Genomic DNA, 22,228 nt, shown 5'->3' with positions numbered 1-22,228 from the left:
ACAGTCGTAAATTCCCACAGTGTGCACTATGTGCTTCGAATATTGTGTGTACTTTTTGTTTTATACAGTTGTCAGCCAGGCATCTAACTATGAAAAAATTGCACTCCAAAATGCCCCGGGCTTCTGACAAAACAACCCGGGCTTAAGCCCAGTAAGCCACCCCCACGCTCCGCCCCTGTGCTGAACAATGGTGGCTTGGAAGCGATGAGGAAACTTGCCTGATAGACAGAGGGAGTTGGGTCTTGATTATGCTCCCTTGGTGACACAGACATGGATGGCTGGAGACCCGACAGCCAAGTAGTCACTCCTCTTATACATCTTTGAAGTCCATCGCCTAAGGCACCTGCACAGTTAGTGCATCGTAATGTAAATTCTCCAGGGACAAGTTTCCATGTTCACAAAAAAGGTACACAGGCAGACACTTGAACAGACCCTCATGGTCGCCATCTAATAATAAAATTGACATAATGTGGCGAGACATTATAAGAGTCGCCGACAGAGTGTGTGACTGTTGCTTACCTAAAGGGCTGTAGGTAAAAGTTGCTGTCAGGAGAAGGCTTTGGACTAATACCTCACACCTAGTCACTGGGATTTGTGCAGCACATCTTAATCTACTCACCCATCCTGCAAACATGCAAGCAAAATTCTTCCAAATTCAACCTGGCAGGTAAAGCTATGTCAGGCCGTGCAATGCATTTGAAGTCAAACGTTGGTAAACAAATTCATTTTTATGCCTTTTTACTTTTTCTGAAGTTTTCTTTAAAGGCATTTTCCTGATGTTGTAAACCTGCTCAACATTTGGCAATAAAACCCTTTCTGATTCTGATTCTGATTCTGATTACACATGTTGCAAATCACCATCAAAACACTGGATTCACCTTTGGTTCCAATCTTCACAATAGAAACAATCTTTATAGTATCCAGACATGCACTGCATTTAACTGAGTAAATCCATTCTTAATAATAATAATAATAATAATAATACATTTTATTTAAAAATAGCGTCTTTCAAAGCACCCAAGGACACTGTACAACAGATAAAAACACAAAAACTGGAAATATACACAATAAAAGAATAAAGAATAAATCCATTCTTGGGCATGAAACCTTTGGTTAGGCAAACCTTTTGCCTAACCAAATGAAATTACACATACCTACAAGCAACCTTTATCTAGCGTATGGTTTTATTTGATTCTATGCAGATGACAGTGATTGCTTTGTGTCATTTCATGAGGACACGGTCTACATCAGGGCTGCCCAATCCCAGTCCTCGAGAGCTACTATCCTGCAGCTTTTAGATGCATCCCTACTCCAACACAGCTGAATCAAATGGTTTGATTACCTCTTCAGCATGCCATCATGTTTGGCAAAGGCCTGATAACAAGCCATTCATTTGATTCGGGTGTGTGGGAACAAGGATGCATCTAAAAGCTGCAGGACGGTAGCTCTCGAGGACCGAGATTGGGCACCCCTGGTCTACATGAAGCATTCACACAATTAAACCCCTTCTTACAAGACTTGTGTAGAGGTTTGCGTATGACTTAACCTCAGATTAACTTTCACGTGACCTTGCGTTTGCAATTAACAATAAGAATGAGCTTAATTCCACTGGCCGTCGCGGCGCGGTAACCACTACACTAAAGAAACACACATGCTATTCTCACTCACGGTTCAAATCAAAAGTCTAGTCACCGTCAAGACAATAATCAACAACAACTAACTGTTTTCAACAGGACAGACACCATCACCCAAATTTTTATGTGGAACCGAAACACCCTGCACCACAATCTGTGAAACATGTACACACTGACACTGCCCAACTGTATGCTGGGTAATAAGCAGCTCGGAAGCCATGACTCTATGTGCTGCGTGAATGCGAATTGGCTGAAAACTTCGCTCTAAAAAAGGAGGAATGACGGGAAAAAAATGTTGGGATTTCTGTGTTTTGTATTTTTCATTTCAGATTTATATACAAAACATGGCTTTGGAAAACCTATTCGAACTCTTCAACTATAATCAAGATATTTGCCGGGCTATCGTGTTATTATCCACCATGACCTGTAGTATAAATAAATGTAAAGTGTCAAGTCAGGAGCGGGATTTGAACCCACGCCTCCACCCGGGAGTTGGACCTTGAGTGACCGCATTTTAGACCGCTCGCCCATCCTGACAACGGACACCTGGGAAGGCTACAGAGTCAGCCTGGAGAATACAAAGGTAAGACACAAGTAGCGTCTTTTTTTATTTTTTACTCTGTTTTGGTTGTTGCGACACAAAAGCGTAAAAGAAGAAAATCTTTAAGGGGTTGGCTGGTTTTTGTCTCGTTGTACAATTAGTTGTTGTCACTAAGAAATGTAAAGTGTACCCACGCGAAATCGCGGCCTTAGTCGTGTTTTTCCTTTGATCCTAACAAATAATTGTTCGCGCAAACTTTCAAATATTCCTCGCATTTTTTTTGAGGATGGTGAAATAGCCCTGTACTCAGAGGGGGAGGGTTTGAAAGTAGCCAATCCGAGAGCGTTACTCATCTCTTCTTACTGTATAACAGCATTTCCGCATTACAACAGTTTACTGTGTGTGGGTATTCTGGTAAAGCCACTGGGGAACCTGCCCCAGCCTATCATATTCACCAGCTATAAGATGTGAGTGGAGATTGAGAAGGGTGACTGATGGCTGGTGTTGAAGCCACCACCTCTGTTCAACAGTGGTTGTTTACAGATACTTTACTGATCCCACAAGAGAAATTGTTGTTGTGTGAGACTGTAGTCCAGGGTTCTTATTGTTAGATGGTAATTATGAGACAGTGTTTGTAAGGTCATTTTACTGGCCATTTATGTAAAAAGGGAGTGAATTTACCATCTTTTATTGCTTTGTGGTTGCAGCCATTGCTTAATTCTCTGTGAGTGATAATCATGGTCATTGTGATTGGTGTACATGTGCATATCAACAGTCATTAAACGGAAGACCATGAACTGGCAACTTACCTTTTTTCAGTTTATCGTTTTGGGGTATTGTGTGTAAAATTACATTTTTTCATGTTCAGGCGTGTGGCAGGCAGAGTAAACTTAAAATCACAGCTTTATTTACACTGGCAAGAAGGACAGACGAACAGTATATGCACAGGACGAGACCGGGGAAGGGTGGACACAACTGGGGGACACAGCTGAACCAAATCTAACTGAAGAGACAGTGGAAGCAAAGCTGAACATGAAGAACACAAAATGAGGGACTGTTAAGATAAAACAGAAACTAAAACACACACTGACATCCAGACTACGACGCAAATCTGACCAAGACAAAAATGTGGAGACATGACAGACCACAGGGGGACACAAAAGGATGAAAAACAAAAACAAGAAGGGATAAATATAGGGAGCAGGACAAACATGGGAACTAGACAGAACCAGAGAGACCACACACACATGGGACAGGACCAGGGAGATAGAAAGGATGACAAATACTGAAACACTGAAGATAAGACATGGAGACAAGACTAAGACAGACTGGAATAAGGAACTAAAAGTAGAAAATAGAATACTCAGGAACTAGAACATAATTTATCTTATACTTTCAAAGAAAAAATAACAAATAAATCATAAATAAATCCAGAACAAAACTCAAAATTTGGGGTCTTTGACCCAGTGATTTAATCCATTTTGGAATAAGGCTGTAATGTGAAGAAATGTGGAACAACTGAAGCGCTGTGAATACTTTCCAGATGCACTGTATGTATCCTTTACACAAGTGTTTTACCTTCAGCATTTAAAAAAGGCATGGAACACAGATGCAGTATATCAAACCGCAGCATGAACCAGGCATTTTAATCAGTATAATGCTTCAGTTATCTAAGATTATCACATTTTTCCCTTCATTGTTTCTGTGGGTGTGATTAAAAAAAGATCCATCCATCCATTTAATTTTATTTATTTAGCGCCAAGTCACATCAACAGTCACCTCAAAGCACTTTATATTGAAATGCGAAGAGCCTACAATAATACAGAGAAATCCATCCATCCAACCATCCGTCCATTTTCGTCCACTTATCCAATTCGGGCTCGTGGGTGGGTGGGGGTCTGAAGCCTAAACCAGCTGTCGTAGGGCGAGAGGCATAGTACATCTTGAACAGGTTGCCAGCCTGACAGCAGATGGTTTAAAGGTGAACAAAGTGAAACAGAGCTCTGTTAAAGAGGTGGCAGAGGTAGTCATGTGAAACCAAGAACCTGGACAAATGAAAAGAAACACAAGTGGACAGGCAGGGAAGGAAAAGAGGAGAGAAGGAAAATGTCATCGGTGTTGGAGTATGTTTGGGCTGTCAGCGGCTAACAGCTTATTTTAGGAGCTACACTCCGCTCACATTGTTTTTATTTCCTTTCCAAGGTTTTTCCTACCGCTCACTACCTCCTCCTGTCCCTTATGCCGAGCCAGCTCTCTCCATCTACTCCTCCCTTCCTTTTTTTCTCCATTCATTTCACCTACTGCTTATTTACTTTACAAACCATTTATTAGAGACAACAATGCCACATCTGCAAGGAGCACAAAAAAAACGAACAAAAGACTGAAGCAACAAGCAAACCACAAGTGAGAACATTAATTATTGAGCATGAAAACCTAAAATATATATCCTGAGTGTGTTTGAAGTTGGGCTGCTGTTTGTTTTGGTGTCAACCCTTTCTCTCCTCTCTGCTTTCTCCTTCTCTCAGTCACCCTTTCAATCATTTTCTTCTCAGTCATGTGCGATATGATGTGTGATGATTGAAACCACATTGTCCCGAAGCCAGTGCAAGCCCTCCTCATTTCCTCTGCAGTCACTCACTTCTTATTTCTCCTCCTACTTTCCTCGTGTGCCTCCTTCCTCCCTCGTCTATCTCGTATGTGGAAAGGCGGGAGCGCTGCGTGGATTACACGTGTTCGCGTGTTATCTCAAGGACATCTGGGTTGTTTTTTTTGGGGTGCTGTGAACCACCAGTATCAGCAGCATCTTATCCACACATAATCTCTGTAAAGAAAGGTGCGGCGCGTGAGAGTGACAAAAGATAGAGAAACAAATCCAAACAGGAGAAGAGATAAAGGATCGCTGCAAATCCCAAACACAAACCGATTACTCCGTTTTTATAACTGCATCAGAGCAATAAAAAAAAAAGAAGAAGAAGAAAGAAGTTTCCAAAGCACAGTAATTTTGAGCTGTCGGACTCTTGTGTGGCAAGCTCCTCCCCTCTGGTGCTCCCAGCAGGATAAAACAAACACAACTTCTGTGTCCCGCTGACTCTCTACAGTCATGTGAAAAAGAAGGGTTTCACAGGACTCTGTGCAGTCATGTGAAAAACCAAGCACACCCCACGATTCAGTAGCTTGTAGAACACATTCAGCAGCATTAACTTCCAGTATTTATTTTCTGTATGACTTTATCAGTCTCTCACATGATCACGGAGGAATTTTGGTCCACTCTTCTTTACAAGGTTTTCTTTAGTTCATTGAGGTTTGCAAGCAATCGATTGCACAGCACTCTTAGGGTCCCACCACAGGACTTCAAGTTGGGTAGAGGTCTTGACTTTGGCCCATTACAATACCTTAATTCTTTTCTTTTTCAGCCTTTTGTTCTGCTGGTGTTTCCATGGTTGCAACATTTGCTTGGTGAGGTGAAAGGTCGGTCGTTTGATTCCAGCTGGACAGAACTTTAGGATTGCATCAGGAAAAGCAGCGGGTGTAAAACATGCAGAGTTACCCTTGTGACAAAATTTGTGGTTGGTCATTGAGCCTCATCTGCTCAAATCTATATAGACCATAGTCCATATGCACAGTTTGGGCCAATGTCCTGTTTCATGACCCAATGTCAGCCAAGCTTTAGCTGTCAGAGAGATGTCCTCACAGGTGCACCGATGGCTGACTCAGAGGCTGCAGAACAAGCCCAAATCATCACCCCTCCACCACCGTGCTTAACAGTTGGTATGAAGTGATGAGTTGGTATGCTGTGTTTGGTTTCCACCAAATGTGAAGCTGTGTACCATAACCAAACAGCTCCACTTTGGTCTCATTTCTTCAACTGACATGTGAACCACATTGTTCCAGAAGTGTTGTGGCTTTTTCAAATGCCGCTTTGCAAAGTTAAGCTGTGCCACATGTAGTTTTCAGAGAGAGGATGCTTTTTCTGGCAACCCTCCAAACAAGCAAAACTTGTCCAGCCTTTTTCTAACTTTTAACTAACATGCTAACTGAGGCCTGTAGAGTCTGAGAAGTAGCTCTTAGGGTTTTTGTACTTTCTCTGATCATTGGGATGAATTTGCTGGAATATCCACTCCTGGTGAATATTGAGCCATTATGTTGAGTGAATGATCCAGAACAACACTTCTGCTTTTATAGAGGTGCTCACACTTGCAAACGATCAGTTAAATTGTATTTGATTAGCAGTACCAGGCTGCTACTTACTATCTTAAGTCCTATGGAAGCAGTAAGAGTGAACTTAGTTTTTCATAGGATTGTATATCAAATACAATTTACCGCCACTTTATACAGATTTTGAACTAGAATGTTGTGATTATTATTTTTTCCTTATATAACTTGACCTATTACGTATGGACTGGCAAAACCTGTTTTGTTGCAGAGTTAGCCTGACTGAGATCATTAACATCAGAAACAAAATGTTAACATTTTTAAATTGCTGAAGGACAAATCATCAACTGTTTATGGTTAGTCGGTCTTATCACTTGCACACATAAGCATACCTGTCATGTGAAAGTACACTGTGAGGTCTGTAGAGAATGATGCTGCCAGAGTAACTGTAGTTAATGAATGCAACTCCATTTCTATGATTTGTCTTTAGGCCTCTGAAGGGTTCACCCCTGGTTGAGTGGGATTGGCCCTGTGCTCTGCTCTGCTTTTCTGGAGCTGTTTCACAGTTTGTTTTTCTTTCTTTGCCAGCTTTAACAGCTCTCCAGATTCCTTTGTCCGTGGCGATGTGGGACAATACTGCACATGAGCAGCAGTCAAGAATCAAGGGGATTTAGCATTTAGTGTTGAAGTACTTGGAGCATTGTGTTTCCTGTGATGCTTGTGCTTTCTGTCGCGCACAGCCTCAGTTTTCCAGCCTGAATGCACACATGCGCATATTTAAAGAGCACAGATTTGTTGGACTGGAGCACAGATTTAGACTTATGCGAACTTGCAGGTGAATGTAGCTGTACTTGTTCCTTAAAAGTAAAATGATGTGGAATCATAATGATTGCAGCTTTTCTTTTTCCTCAAGTGAGGAATATCACATGCAAGCCTTTTGAAAATAATCTTAATATCTATATTTGAAAAGTGAACATTTAGACAACTTTAATATAAAAATATATCCTTCTTTAGTGCATATTTCTGATGTTTAGACATGCACTTTTGTGCACAGGGCAGGTAGAAGTACATTGTGCAAAGTTAGAGCTGTAGAAGAGATGGGATGAAGTGTTCAATGGGCCATGTTTCCACTCATTTCTACCTCCCTCCCCCTTCCTCTTTTTCTCCATCACATAAATCAGGGAGTCACAAAGGCGTATCTCTTTCTCCTCCTCTTTCTCGCTCTGTCCATCCCTCCTGTCTCCCTTCACTGGCTTTTATTGGGACAGTAGATAGAGAAAGCAGAGCAGATCCTCGACACACACTGACACACGTACAAAGCGTTGCCTTATGTGAAGCTAAGCACCAGCATGTATGCTACATTTACAGACTGCCAGGAGTTGGTTCTCTGAGTGTTGTGTGAAAACCAGAATGGCCATAATAACAGGATGGCGCTTTGATCCCTAAATGGAAATTCTTCACAAGTGAGGGCAAATGTCAGGTGAGGGTCGAGGTTCAAGGTCAGGCGAGCTGGGCGGGTCTGTTAAACCAAATTTTCCAGCCGAATGAGTCTAACAACTCCTTTAAACATCTGAGTCATCTTTTTGTGTTAGTTTAAATTTAACTACTGTGTCATTTTCAGAAAATTAGCTACAATTACTCATATACACTTACCGGACACTTTATTAGGTATACCTTAGTAGTACTAGGTTGGATCTCCCTTTACATTCAGAATAGGGCTGTGCGATATGACGAAATATATCCGATGACAAAATGAAAACATCGTTTCAAATTATACGCTATGGTTTGTTTCGTGGTGTTGCAAAATACACTGTTTACAGCAATATTTTTGCATCAGGGCACAGAGAATACCAGCATAGCCAGTGAAGATGAGGAAGAACCAGGTAGCTGCAAACAGAAGGACCAGTCAAAACAAATCAAGGGCGTTATTCCTAAACGAGGGGCTACCTTTGTAGCATGGACTTGGTTTGGTTATAAAAAGTGTGACACAAACCAGAAAACTGTACTATGCAAATTATACTGCAAACCGGTCCCCACCACAGACTCAAACATGACAAACCTCTTCTACCACCTACGCAAGAATCACGTGAAAGAGTATGGAAAGAGTTATATAGTTTCATGCATCGGACTCTAGGTACATGATGCCCAGCTGAAAACACCTCACACAAGTATAGTTTCCCAAGATTCACAGAATTTACAGAAAAAGCACTATTTTGTGATATATATCATTATCGGGATGAGAAATGTCCAATATCGTGATATGAGATTTTGGTCATATTGCACAGTCCTAATTCAGAACTGCTTTGTTTCTTTATGGCGCAGATTCAACAAGGTGCTGGAAATCTGGTGACTGTGGAGGTCATTTGAGGTCATTTGAGTACAATGAACTGTCAAGTTCAAGAAACCAGTTGATGATTTGAGCTTTGTGATATGTAGCATTAACCATCAGAAGATGGATGTAATGTGGTCACGAAGGGACGGACATGGTCAGCAGTAATACTCAGGTAAGCTTTGACATTTATACTGTACTCAGTTGCTATTTAGAGGCCCAAAGTTACAGATTAATACACCATCAACACGAGCCTGAGCCGTTGATACAAGGCAGAATTCCAAATTCGGACCCCCACCTTCCAAACGTTGCAGCAGAAATGGAGACTCATCAAGCGAGTCAATGTTATTTTTAATCTTCTACTGTCCAACTTTTGGTGAGTCTGTATAAATTTATAGCCTCAATTTCCTGTTCTGACACCCAGTGTGGTCTTCTGCTGCTGTAGCCCATCTGCTTCAACGTTCAATGTGTTGTGTGGTCAGAGAAGCTCCTCTGCATACCTTGGTTTTAAGAAGTGGTTATTTGAGTTACTGTTGCCTTCCTATTAGCAGACTAACCATTCTCTTCTAGTATGAAAATGTAGTTCAAACAAATCAAATCAAAATTTAGTTTATTTCATGTGTTGATCTAAAACAAGCTCAGGGCATTGGGGACAATTTAAAACGCACGAAACTGTATGGTAGAGAAGTGGAACAGGATGAGGCTGTTCTGAAGGATACTGGTTTAGATAAAGAGGACTGGGGGGTGGAATATTGTCATTATTGTGGGCGGATAGGAAAATGAAACACAAGATAAGAGAAATAGTTCAGTGTACACATGAAAAACACAGCAGAATGAAGGAGGCAAAGGGAATGGAAAGCTGAAGTCAGAAAAAAAGGACAGAACTACCTAAGTATGCTCGCTAGCTGCTGTGAAAGAAAGTTAGCTTTTATGAGTTTTTTATAGTAGTGGAACACAGTAGGACTGTGCGATATGACCAAAATCTCATATCCCGATATAAGAATTCTATCGTCCGATAACGATATAAAATCACAAAAATGTAACATTTTCTGTAAATTCTGTGAATCTCGGGCAGCGGGAAGTGTTTCCAGCTGCGCGTCATGTGGCTGGAGTTGAGTGTTTTAACCGTTGCATGAAACGATACATTTTTAGACATAAGTTGTAACGGCCGCCGTTTTCTTTGTGAGTATTTATTACACGGCGTGCTGCGGGGAAAAGCCTGTTCTAACGTTTGAGTCTAAGGTTTATTTTTTAGCACCTGGCGGCTCTTTTTTACTTCTCGTCCATAAATAATCTGCTCTTTCATGTGATTCAGTTTATTTTGAAAAGTCTCAACAGGATCTTGAACTTTATTGTGAAAGCTTTATGTGGAACATGAACAAGCGGACACGCGATGGTGTTGCCGTCGTTGTTGCTAACCACAACGCATAAAAACAGGCGCTTGTCTGTCTGTAGTGTGGTTATATTAAATATAAGAGAAAGAGAGAACTTTAAGAAATGAATATAGCCACTACAGTGACCATCAAAACGATGAAAAAAATATTGCCGTAAACAGTTTATTTTGCGACACCACGAAACAAACGATAGTGTAAAATGAAACGATAGACGTTTTTATATCGTCATCCGATATATATCGTTATATCGAACAGCCCTAGAACACAGGATACTTTTTACATTCGATTAAAATTGATCAGGGGGCACAATCAAGCAGCGTTTTCTTCGTTTCACTTGTCACATATCCCAGAGAATCTGACAGCGAACAAACCAGAGAAAATAACAGGCATGACATGAGAAATAAAGATAAATCCATATTTTATTACATTCTCTCTCATTCTGATTTTTAATTCACAAGAAATTTAAAGTGAGTCCCAGTCATCATCACCCCCAGTGACAAACATTATCAGTATAAAACAGACAACAAATACTGAACTTACAACACACTCAGATCTGCTGGGGTCCCCTCTTAAAACACAACCACAAAAAAAAAGACATCTGAGGAACCTTCAACCCAAAGCAGTGTGAGATTTCAGGTATCTTTGAATTGAAGCTTCTCGTTTGCACCCCTGTGACTTTAAGCTTTTTAAAACGCTGCTCAGATGCCAACAAACAAAAGCTGTTTTTTCCTTTTTTCTCATGAGCGTCCCCAGTCAGATTTGAGAGCGTAATGTGAATCTGTGTCTTTAGATTTTGTGTCCACCAGGTGTTTCTTACCAGGAAGCAGCGCTAAACAGTTCCCGTCATGGCCTCATCACTCAATACAGTATAAGGGATGGGGGGAAAAAGAAGGAAATTTTGCTTCAAGCTGAAACAATTTGAACCTCTAGTGCTCACTGCCGTAAAAGTTTAAATCATGCTAAGGCTGTCAGCGCTGTGGGAGACATGCAGTGTCATTTCCACTGTAGACAACAAGAACAAGAAACTGAGTCTGAGAAAACATTCCCGGTGGACACAAAGCCTTCTGTAGGTGCAATACACGTTCCCAATAACAGTGTCCAAGGAAAAAAAAAAAAAGACTTTGACGCATTACCATATGCTAGCATACCAACCAACAGATGACGACACTTTCAGTTAAACAAGATTAGTGTTTAATATATATTACCAAAAGCAAAAAAATATATATAACATTTACTTTATATTTTCTCCCCTCCCAAAACAAAGAAAAAAAGACGTTTCACTAAAGGTAAATGAGTAAAGTTCAGACTTGACACCTCATGTTAACGCTAAAGGGATTGTCATAAAAGGGGTTTTCTTATCTGAACCTAATTTTGGCATGGACGCCATAAATGAAGGAGACGTGTGATTTTCTGTGGTGAAACAGAAAGTCAGACCATCCATGCCAGTGTGTCTTCATAAAGGGAGTTTTGCGAGTTATTTACTGTAGTTTGTACCTTTCATCAATAATGGGAAACAATAGATTAAAGTGTCATGTTACCCCTGACGAAAGTTGTGTATGTGTTAATTAAACCGCTCCCTTTACAATTTACACAACTATCTAGAGAATACTGCTGAAAGAAACTGCATGTTAGGACATTTCATCAGACAAAAACAAAGAAAGTGGGAAAAAAAAGGAACCTAAAAATTACAAAGATAGCAGCAAATGATGTAAAGAGCCAAAGGCAGTTGAAATAAACATATTTTTGAATCTGAACTAATACAATAATGTGGCAACAGCGTGTAAGAACCTGGCAAGCTCAGCTTATGTTCAACTTTTTGTTAAGGTTTGAAAATACTTTTTGCCCCAAGTCACGAATACAAATCCTCCCATTGAATCCCAGGACATGGGAAGCTCGCTATAAGGTGTCGCGTATGGCCGGTGCAGTGAGGGCTCTTTCTGTGTTGGGGTAGTAATGTAAATAAATGTAGATTACCAATTATTTCTAGCTGACTTGCATGCTGATATAGTGCTCTAGACAGAAAATTAAAGCAACTAAAGCCCAGTTTTCAGTAATAATTTGATTTTTTTGTCTTAGTTCCCCTTTTCTTTGAAGGCTGGGAACGTATTCCTATTCATGTGCAGCACTAATTTTATTTGTGCATCGGGGAATTATGGGGTCAAGCTGTGTTAAATGTTTGCCTTCTGACTTTACATACGACTAAATGTTTGAATGTAAGCTTTTTAAAAAAAAAAACTTTTTCTGCCAGTGTGTGCATTAGTGTGTCAGCAGCTGTCCTCCAAGGCGTTGACAACTTGCTCTAAAATGTCAGGGCATCGGTCGGCGATCTGCTGCAGGACTTGATTGGCGTACTCCTGGAGCTCCGCCCCCTCCCTCTCGCACAGTGCTAACTCCGCCTCCAACTGAGGAAAAAAAGGCCGGAAAGAGAGAGGAGAAAATTTAGACTTTTTTTTAAAAGCCAAAAAAAGAAATACTTTCATGAAAAAACGTTCATATTAACTTTCTCTCTGATGGTGTTCAGGTCTGTAGGATAAATATGCAGCCAGTTCGTTTAGCTCAGAGTAAAAACTAACAGGGTGCCACTTCCTGGATTGAAAAATCAAAACAAGGCTAAGTGCCAAAAACTGCAGTTCCACAAATATCCACTAGAAGTTGTGTCCAAAACACACAACGCCCCCCCTCAAAATCACAAATTGCTGTCTGTGCAAAACTGACTTCTGGTGCTGCAGAAGTCTCAGCTACTCATTTCAGGCCATACTGCATGAAGGTTTTTTTCTTCTGACGTCATGTGAACATAGCTAAAGGTTTGTCCATGACAATCTGTTAGCATCTGTTAGCTGAGCTTCACCTCAGCTAATGTTATTCACTGAACTGAAAAGGTGTGAAGTTAGTATCTTGTTATCTGACCAATAATACAGCTGGCTCTGTAGATAGTTGTCCTAACAGTCTGTTGAGCTTTTGAGTCAAATTGTGTTATTTTATTTCTAATTCAGCACTAAAAAACATCTTAAAGTGCACAACTATACAACCTATAAACAGAACTTGCTAGCATAAAATGCTAGCTTAGCATTTCACCTTCTTGTGTAAATAAATAAATAATTTAGCTCCCAGACAGTCAAAATGCCCCCCCACCCCCCTAAACAAACAAACAAACAAACAAACAAACAAACAAACAAACAAAAAAGAATAAAAATGGGAATTACAAAGCACTGGGTGAAGTTTTTATGCTTGCTATATCTACTTTTTACCAAAAACAAACAGCTAGCTTTAAATGAGAGCAACAAATTTATTTTCCATTAGATGTATTATTTCTAAACAATCAATAACATCTGACTTCTTGGTTGGTTATAATGATTTGACATTTCCAGAGATAACACAAATGTGATATGCTGATAAACTATTAAACTGAACAAGAATCAGGGTAGCTGTTTACACCTATATCTTGCTAAGCTAACTAGCAGGTGGTTATGTCTAAGAAGAACACCAACTATTCTGTTAGTATTTTGACTGATGAGAAGCAAAAAACAGTCCAATGGATGATCACTGAGCAGGGTTTAGGACACACAAACAAACACACACACACACGCATCAGACTTCAATCTTAAACACCAAATTGTAGTTCTTTCTGTTCGGACAGAGTGGAAAATTTCTCTGAGAGAGCGCTGATATTATTATCTTTGGCTGCAGTTGGGCTGAGACGTCAAACCTAACTGACTTAATGACCAATACATCTGTATCAATACGAGAGCCGCTGAAACGGCCATGTAACACAAGCCCACATTTATGTTTGTCTGTGTGTGAGTATATGTGTGTGTGAGGCCTGGGTCAAATATTGGCTAATATTCCCTTGTTAAGTCTTAACCTCTTCCCTCTGCTCTCATCTGTTATCCAGAAAATCTCAGTGGTATTTTATATCACAGTGGCTTTATTCTTTATGTGTAAAACTGATGCAAGTAATAACACTATTAATGATTAATGATAATCTATCTAATAAATTACTTGGAAAAGGAAGTCATTATCCATATATCATGCTGTTATATTAATTATTGGAAATAGGCCACAGTTGTATATAAAGGCACAATGAAAGTGCTAATCAAAGACACTATCAAGTTGCATTTTGGAAAATGCAAGATGTGCATCAGGGAATTTTGTTTAAATACTTGGACCAGAAAGACAACGAGCTGAACGCTTTACCACAGTTTTGAAACTCCTTTTGTTTAGCATGCAAGTCCCCAACTTTCAGGAAGTTAAAATGTAAACTGCTGAAATGTCATCGAGGATGTTAAAAAAAAAAACCCCTCTTTTAATATGAATCCAAGTTTGTATTGAATCTTATTAGTTGTAGATCCATCCATTTTCCCTGGTGGAGCCTATGACATTAGTGGTTACTTCTCAGTCACAGAAACAGAAAACCATTCATGCCAGCAATGAAACTATAGCTCATCATCTTATTCCTTTGCTTCTGTTTTTAGGGGTCACCACAGAAGATAATCTGTCATCATCACATCCTTTCCCCAGTATCCTTGTTTGTCACACCAACCCTCCTCTGCATGTGCTTCTTCGCTATAATCACGAACCCTCTCTGTAGTTTTCCTCTTGCCTGGCAACCCCAGCTTTAACATCCTTTATACGATATAGCCACTATCCCACCTCTGCTGTTGTCCAAACCATCTCAGCCTTGCCTCTCAACCTGAGTTGTCCCTTTGATATGCTTATTTCTCATCCTGTCCCTCTTTGTCACTCAATAAAAAAACCTAGTATCTTCAACTCTGCCACCAGCTCTGCCTCCTGGCTTTTTGCTTCAAACCATACATCACAGCAGGTCTCACCACCATCTTGTAAACCTTGCCTTTCAGTCCTGCTGCTATCCATCTGTCACAAATCACCCCTGACACTTGTCTCCACCCACTCCACCCTGTCTGCACTCTCTTCTTTACCTCTTTTGTGCACTTTCTGTTGCTTTGTATGGCTGACTTCACATATTTACACTCACCTGCCTTCACTACCTCTACTCCTTGCATCTTTACTGTTGCACCTGCCTCTCTTTCATTCACACACATGTATTCTTCTCTCGCTTCTACTGAATTTCATTCCTCATTTGTCCAGGCTGTCTTCTACTTGTTCCCTACTATCACTGCATCTTATCTACTTTCACTTAACTGCAGTGGATGGAAAAAAAACCCACACAGACACAAGGAGAACATGCAAAACTCCAAGTCGGAAACCAGAAGCTGAGAGGAAACCAAGCTACCTAAACTAAAACATACGATTTTGTAGAGCCAAAAAGAAAGTCTGACAGGCAAAGAATTAATATAATAGGAGAAGATAATCAAAGTAATATGCAAGAAGAGAATGGGACAGAAATGGAGAGACTGAGCAAGTTTGGCTCAAATTGGCATATTCGGAAAGCCCCATTAGTTTCAGACAGCAGGGAACAACCCCCCACAGCAAAAACAACAATAAAAAAAATTAATGACTTATTCGGTCTTTCCAGGTGATGTAAGCAGAAAACAGATGCTTTGCAAAACAACAACTTTGGAGGTCTATGGAATAATTTTGACACGTTCGTTTAGGCCTCTGATGAATCACGGTTGCGTGGAAGTGATGAGCTGTCAAACAGAGTGATGATTTTTGAGCACATAGTCCAACTTTTATCACTTATCTCTCTTTCTGTTCTATCTGCCCTCATTATCTGCACCTTGATTTTTTTTTATCATTTCCACTGATTTGCTGTCCTCATTCTTACTCTGGCCAATGTCCTTGCACACTCGTGTTAGAAGAATCAGAAAGCCCCGCTACACTTTTCTACACTGGTGGTGTTTGCAGGTGATTTAGCTTAACGGCCTTGCATTTTAGTTGCAATCACCCAGAAAAACACAGCAGTAAAGATAAGAGTGTAAGACAACTGAGAAGAGATAAATAGTTTAGTATCTGTCTGCTGCATCTGCTTTCTGACTCAGGCAACCTTGACCTACACCGGAGGAAAAAGACTTCAAAAAGTGCCTAAAAATCTGAAATTAATGTGTTAAACACAACTTAAAAACAGGATGACGATTAAAAAAAAAAACAAGAGCCATGCTATTATGAGATTACGTTATAGCACAATCCTCATGTGTTTTTAGGCATAAAATTGATCAGTAATGTCTTGAGGAAATAAAAAAAGCATGTTGGCTACCACCTCAATCATCTTACTTAACGAACACCAGAACCGCTGTAATAATTTGCACATTTAGTTTTATAAATTCAATGCCTCTTGTGTCCATAAGAACATATCACATCATGCAGAACAGTCGACTCTGTGGTCATTGGCAGCTTTTATTTAAAACCAGCTTTAGGAAAATTTTGATGTGTGCAGTCTGGAGCTTGTTTTTAAAATTTAGTCTGTCATTATTGGACTGGTGATTTAACAGAAAACATTACAATGCTGCAACATTTGTTCCCCCTAAGTTTAGAAAATCGGCTGTTCCTTAATTTTTGGGTTTGTGACTAATTACAATAACCAGCGTCTTCTTACACTCTATCTGAAATTGTATGCACAATTTTTACAAGGGCATACATTTTTTGGTGAGATCTAAAACCTGCAGGACACCGGCCCTCAAGGCCTGGAGTTTGACACCCCTGTTGAAGATGTTCACATCTTGGACAGGGAAGACAGATATTTTGACAGAGCTGTGCCTAACCGGATCAACCTACCTCTACGAGGCTACCTCTTCTGCGCAACATTGGTTGATCCGGTTAGGCACAGCTCTGTCAAAATATCTGTCAAGCACTATCGTGAGATGGATGATTGAGGATATAGCTACTAAGTTTAATTATATTAACAGATTTATAATTAAGGTCCCTGGTACACTAGCTAATGGGGTCGATGTCATTGATAACCCACGGTGCCTATTGGCAAAAGTCATATAGGATAGGTTATTTAAGTCACTTTAGCCTGTCTAGAGTTGCTGCTTCTTCTGCAAGCTGCTTTGCAACCTACGTCTGCATGTTTCTTCTTTTCACTGTGTCTCAATCATGTTCAGATTTTTGTGATGTCTGCTCTGTTCAGTACCAAAGGTCTAACCGCTTTTCTCTGCATAGAACAAAACTGTACTGCCAAATGTAAATTGCTGCACATGGAATAACAATCATCTTTTAGACCAAAGTGGCCCTGACTGAAATTATTTCGTGACCGACTGTAAGGAAATCTCTAATATGATCCCCTTTTTCAGTAATGAAAACAAAAACCAATGTGATGACCTTGATTCCCCTCTTGCTTCCCCCCTTTTTTCATGCCTGCAAGTATAATGGTCTCCATTAAAAAGCTGAGTTGCAACATTCTTAAATTGTTACAATTAACCCAGGGAGAAAAATATTCTCATAACTGATATCATGACTGATATGATGAATGATGGCCAGAACTAGAAAAACAAAACACAGCTTTCTTTAGAAAATGATCAAAATTTAATACTCGGTAGGGGAAGAAAAAGTCTCTTTGTTGCCAAGCAATAGACTTCCTCTCTTGCTACACATAATCCAAAAGTCGTTAATGACCCAAAGAAATTAAATATAAACAGTTTCCAGGTATGAGGTACTAGCTTGGATGTTTTGGTTGTAAGCTCCCATGGATCGTGTCTCATGCAATCACAGTGTGTGGTCAGAGAGAAATGCAGACGAAATAATGAAAGTGGGAAAAATTTGCCAGATTCATGACTCTTGTAACTGCGTGCGTGTTTCTGTGTTAGTGTGTGTATGCACATGCATGTATGTGTGTTTATAAGTGTAGGTGTTGGTGAATTGGTGTGTGATCCAGTGGTTTGGGTTTTGACATGCCAGGTGTGTGTGTGAGTGCACAGCGTGAGGCTAAAGCAAACGCTGTAAGCTTGAGGTCTGATTTATGGAGTGGCAGAGAGGATTGTGGGAAACAGAGAGGTAGACAAGGTAGACAGAGGTACACGTAAGTTGTGTGTTTGTGCAATAGAGAGAGAGTTTGACGAAGATGATTTTTACTGCAGCCATTAAAGCTCCATTATGGTGATGGATTACTATCTATCATGCACACGCACACACACAGAAGCGCACACGCTGGTTATCAGCATGAGAATCAGAGTGAGATACGGTGTGTGCACACTGACCCTTTGACACACACTGCAAAGGAATGCTTATATTTTCTAAAGGAACCGTAGAGACAGCGTGCTGAGATTAACGGAGAGAGAGAAACGATCAAACAGCAAAAGGCAAAAAGACAGAAGAACAAATATATAACTAGAATGCATTAGTATCTGTAAGCAGAACAACTGCCTGCTGCAGACACACCAGCATCTTCTGCTTTGTTACTACAGTTTTTAAGTTAGAGATGATTATGAGGCCAGAAGTCTATGGATGCAGCTTGTAAACTAAGCTCGACTTGGTGTTACCCGATAACTTCTAACTAGATCGTCTCAATTAAGAACTCCACTTCATTCTGGGGAGTTCAAAAGAACTATACATATAGTACAATCGTATCTAGAGCCAGTTTTTGTTATTTGTTCCCTTTTTTTGACGTTATTGTGTCAGGAACTGGTAGTTTACTGACATTAGTGATCAACAGTCTTAATTTCATAATAGAGGGGCTAAGATGGAGAAAGCAAAAACTATTCAATTTCTTTTCATTGAATTTCTGGGTAAATTCAACACAGATCCTTCACATAAAAATCAGTTGAAAAATCGAGGGTAGAGAAAGGCCGATGTACAATCCAATTAGTGCTTAATATAGTAAAAAACAACAACAAACAGAGCAGTTAAAACAAAAAGAAAAATACCGTGCTTAACACATTTATTAGATCTCCACCCAGTCTAAGGCTTATGCCACAGCTGCCTTAAATTAACAGCATTGGTGATTACCAAAACCTATTTTTAATGTTTTTGTAATGGTTAATCCATCATATTTTAATGCTAAAATATAATTATTGTTGTTTTCCATCAATTTTCATTTATTTTTATACACAAAAAGCTGAAAAAAATTGTAAATTTTATTTTTTTCTGTGGTTTAGCTGTTGATTGTTATGCTTGATTAATTTAATTTAATTTAATTTAAATAATTTCTGACTTCTCAGAGACTTCCAGTGTGCCAGCTCAAATCTGGGTATAAAAATGTAAATGTAGCTTTTTAAAATAATAAATAATAATATTATTTTTATAGTTTTAAATTAGTTTATGACAGATTTCTAAAATATTTGAGTTTTCTTGTTTTTATAACAGCTGATCTAACAAATGTGTTAACCTCTGTATATTTTTTTATGTTTTTATATCGTGTTGCATATTTCTTTCTTTTTTAACAGATATTGGATGTCTAGGACTGGCAGGACATTTAGAGCTATAAAACAAAAGTAGAAAGTTCATTCTTAACAGTTTGCTGATAAAGTGTAACAATAAAACACACAAACTGCAAGAACATTAACATGTTACAACTGACAGAAAAAAGTACAGCTGCAAAAAAGCAGGAAATGTTTAGGGTAAAAGGTGAAACGGTTGTTTTTGCATTAATGATATAATCTGCTTGAAACAACACTGGAGAGTGATCGGTGATGTCGGGATACAGAAAAAGGCTAGTGAGCAAATTTTTGCCTAATGATATCCCGCAAGAGCATAAATGCAGGAAGTAAAGATGCAATCACAGAAGGTTTATGGAGCTTCTCTGAGTGGTGCTACAGAAACTCCTTTATGAAGAACAGCAAAGGGATAAAGTATAACAGGCCTACACAGACGGTCATAATCCCTGTTGCTCTGCCCGTCTCTATTTAAACCATTATACTCTAACCGGCTTATACTGTATGTAGACTGCTTTAGAAGTTGGCTGCCTTTACTGCGCCAAGCCCAAAAGCACCAAAGTGTGTGTGTGCTTTCCTGTCCAGGCAGCTCAGCTAATAACACGAGCTAACAAGCTGCAGTGGGAATAGAGCTTGAGGACTTGTGCCTTAAACTGTTCCTTGAGGACTAAAACACTGCACCGTTCAAGCACCGCAGTTTTCTTAAGAAAAAAAATCATGGGAAGTGTTTTTCAGGCAATTCAGCATCACTTGGTAATTTTATTTTATTAGGTTATATAATCAGCCAAACTGACTACAGGAACATATTCATATTTACAAGCCCAGAGTGTGGGAGGAGTTTCTTGGGAGGGACACTCAAATCTGGGAGCCCTCAAACCTTCCGATAAAGGTGCTTTTGAATATATGTGTGGTAACTGTAACAGTGGGATACTTTTAAAGGGAACCAAACTTGCAGAGCGAGACCTAAAACCTTAATCGGCCCTAGAGGAGTGACTATATGTGGCTGGACTTACAACACTAATGGCTGCAGAAAAAAGCAGCAGAAACAGACTGCAGCATTAACTGTATATACTGTAGGTGTAACCTCCCAGAAGGCCAATCTGAAAAGATGGCAGTTTAAAATAAAATAATCCACAGTTCTAAGGTTGTACAAGAATTTATTTATTTATTTATTCTTTGGTTTGATTTAGTTTTCTTGTTAAAATGAAAGTGCTACTTTACATGCAATGCAAAGGTGCAACAAAAATAAGCCTAGATGGTTTTTAAAAAATGAATATGCTTTTAAAGAAGAAAGACACCAAGCAAGCTAAGGAGGGTCCAAAGCACTTTTCAAAAGCTGGGCAATTTATATTAATATATCTAAAAGCTTTATATTGAGCAGTTTCCCTCACTAGGACTGCGGCCAGGCAAAAATCTTAAAACAGAGCTGAGAAAAAGACGTGAAGAACCTGTGTGGTACTCACACTCGCTGTTTTTAAACCTATAGGTGCGCAATTTTTTAAATATATTACCTTAGTTTTAAATTAGTGTTACAGCTCATAGCATGGCATACTGACTGACTCATCAAACTTACATCAAACACTTAAAAACTCCTAGGAAGTCAAGTTTTTTTATTTATGATGTCAACATGTATCTGTAGTAATACACAAGGAAAAATATAAAGCCACATATCATTTTGAATGAGAACAAGTAAGAACTGAAGTAAGAGGAGGTGTGTGTCTTGAATGATTAAAAAAACTGCATAGCTATCAGTTTTGAATTTTATCAACAAATTCTATCTTGGCACTCAATGCCATGCCGGAAAATCATTAATCATATTCCACTGTACAAGACTTCATTTACAATTCTTCCTTAAAAAAAAAAAAAACACACACACACACACAAACACACATATTTCTCTGCTTGCATAAAGCAGTAAAAGTATGACATCTGCACAAAATTAATTGTTCCACAGAAATCTGTGTAAAATGTTTTTATGGCTGTACTTAAATAAATTCCTGCAGCATGGCTATAGAGCATCAACAGGAAGCTGGTGAAGGAATAGCAGCACAAATACATTAAGCTGCACTTCGACAATAGCAGCCACTGTAAAAAATAAGTAAATAGATAAATAAAAAAACCCAAAATGCTTCAAATAGAAATAAAAAAATCTTAGAGTAGAAAGCATTTTCTTTGCATATCTTGTTGTGTTTGAATTGACATCTTTGACCTTCACCTGCTGCTTCTTATCAAGAAAAAGGGAGAAGAAAGAAAAAGATAAAAGTGGAAAAGAGAGGTAGAGATCGAAGGCAGAGCTAAAATGGTGTAAGAGAGAGAAAGACAAAGGTGGTGGAGACTCAGCAAGGGTGAGTGACAATAGCAGAGTGTGGAGTGGGAAAAAATATTTCAAAGAACAGTGAAAAGCAAGAGAGGAGAGTAAAAAGACAGAAGAGGGAGGAGAAAGTGATAACCAAAGACAGGCGGAGATCAAGGGTAAAAGAAGTGAAAGACAGGAAATGACAAATGCATGTAAAAAGAGAACGACTGGTAAAGCCATTAAGACTGCATTCAATAAATCTGCATAAAAACCAGCAGCTTGTCTGTAATGACCGACGAAGGCCAATGTGTGTGTGTGACTGTGAAAAAGGTGCAGAGGACATGCGCATGTCTCACTGCGCCTCTTTTTAGCTGTATTTCTAAGTATATACTGTGCACTTTACTTACACTGTGAGGACATCAAAGTGTGTATACTGTTACACTGTGGATCTTCCCTGGTATGAAAACTTGGTTTAAGTCAAGTAATGGTTATGGTAATTTAGCATGAAGTTAATGTGATGCATTGTCCTCTGAAGTCATGCATACACAGCTTCGTGTGTGTGTGTGTGTGTGTGTGTGTGTGTGTGTGTGTGTGT

General features: G+C 39.4%; 1 protein-coding gene across 13 annotated transcripts in view; it reads right to left on the bottom strand.

Annotated features, from left to right (window-relative positions):
* Nucleotides 1-10,451: 10,451 nt before the first annotated feature.
* LOC102303751 (ELKS/Rab6-interacting/CAST family member 1) overlaps nt 10,452-22,228 on the bottom strand; it is a 146,071-nt gene continuing 134,294 nt past the window's right edge. For all 13 annotated transcript variants that reach the window (XM_042222969.1, XM_005927228.3, XM_042222973.1 and 10 more), the window contains one exon: nt 10,452-12,452. In XM_042222969.1, coding sequence (XP_042078903.1) covers nt 12,315-12,452 — 138 coding nt within the window. In that variant the 3' untranslated portion in view covers nt 10,452-12,314. The remainder of the gene's footprint in view (nt 12,453-22,228) is intronic.

Source organism: Haplochromis burtoni, unplaced genomic scaffold (genome assembly GCF_018398535.1).
Source record: "Haplochromis burtoni strain Fernald_Lab_line unplaced genomic scaffold, NCSU_Asbu1 Contig_98, whole genome shotgun sequence".
Lineage (NCBI taxonomy): Eukaryota > Metazoa > Chordata > Actinopteri > Cichliformes > Cichlidae > Haplochromis > Haplochromis burtoni.
This window is presented reverse-complemented; position numbering and strand designations above follow the sequence as displayed.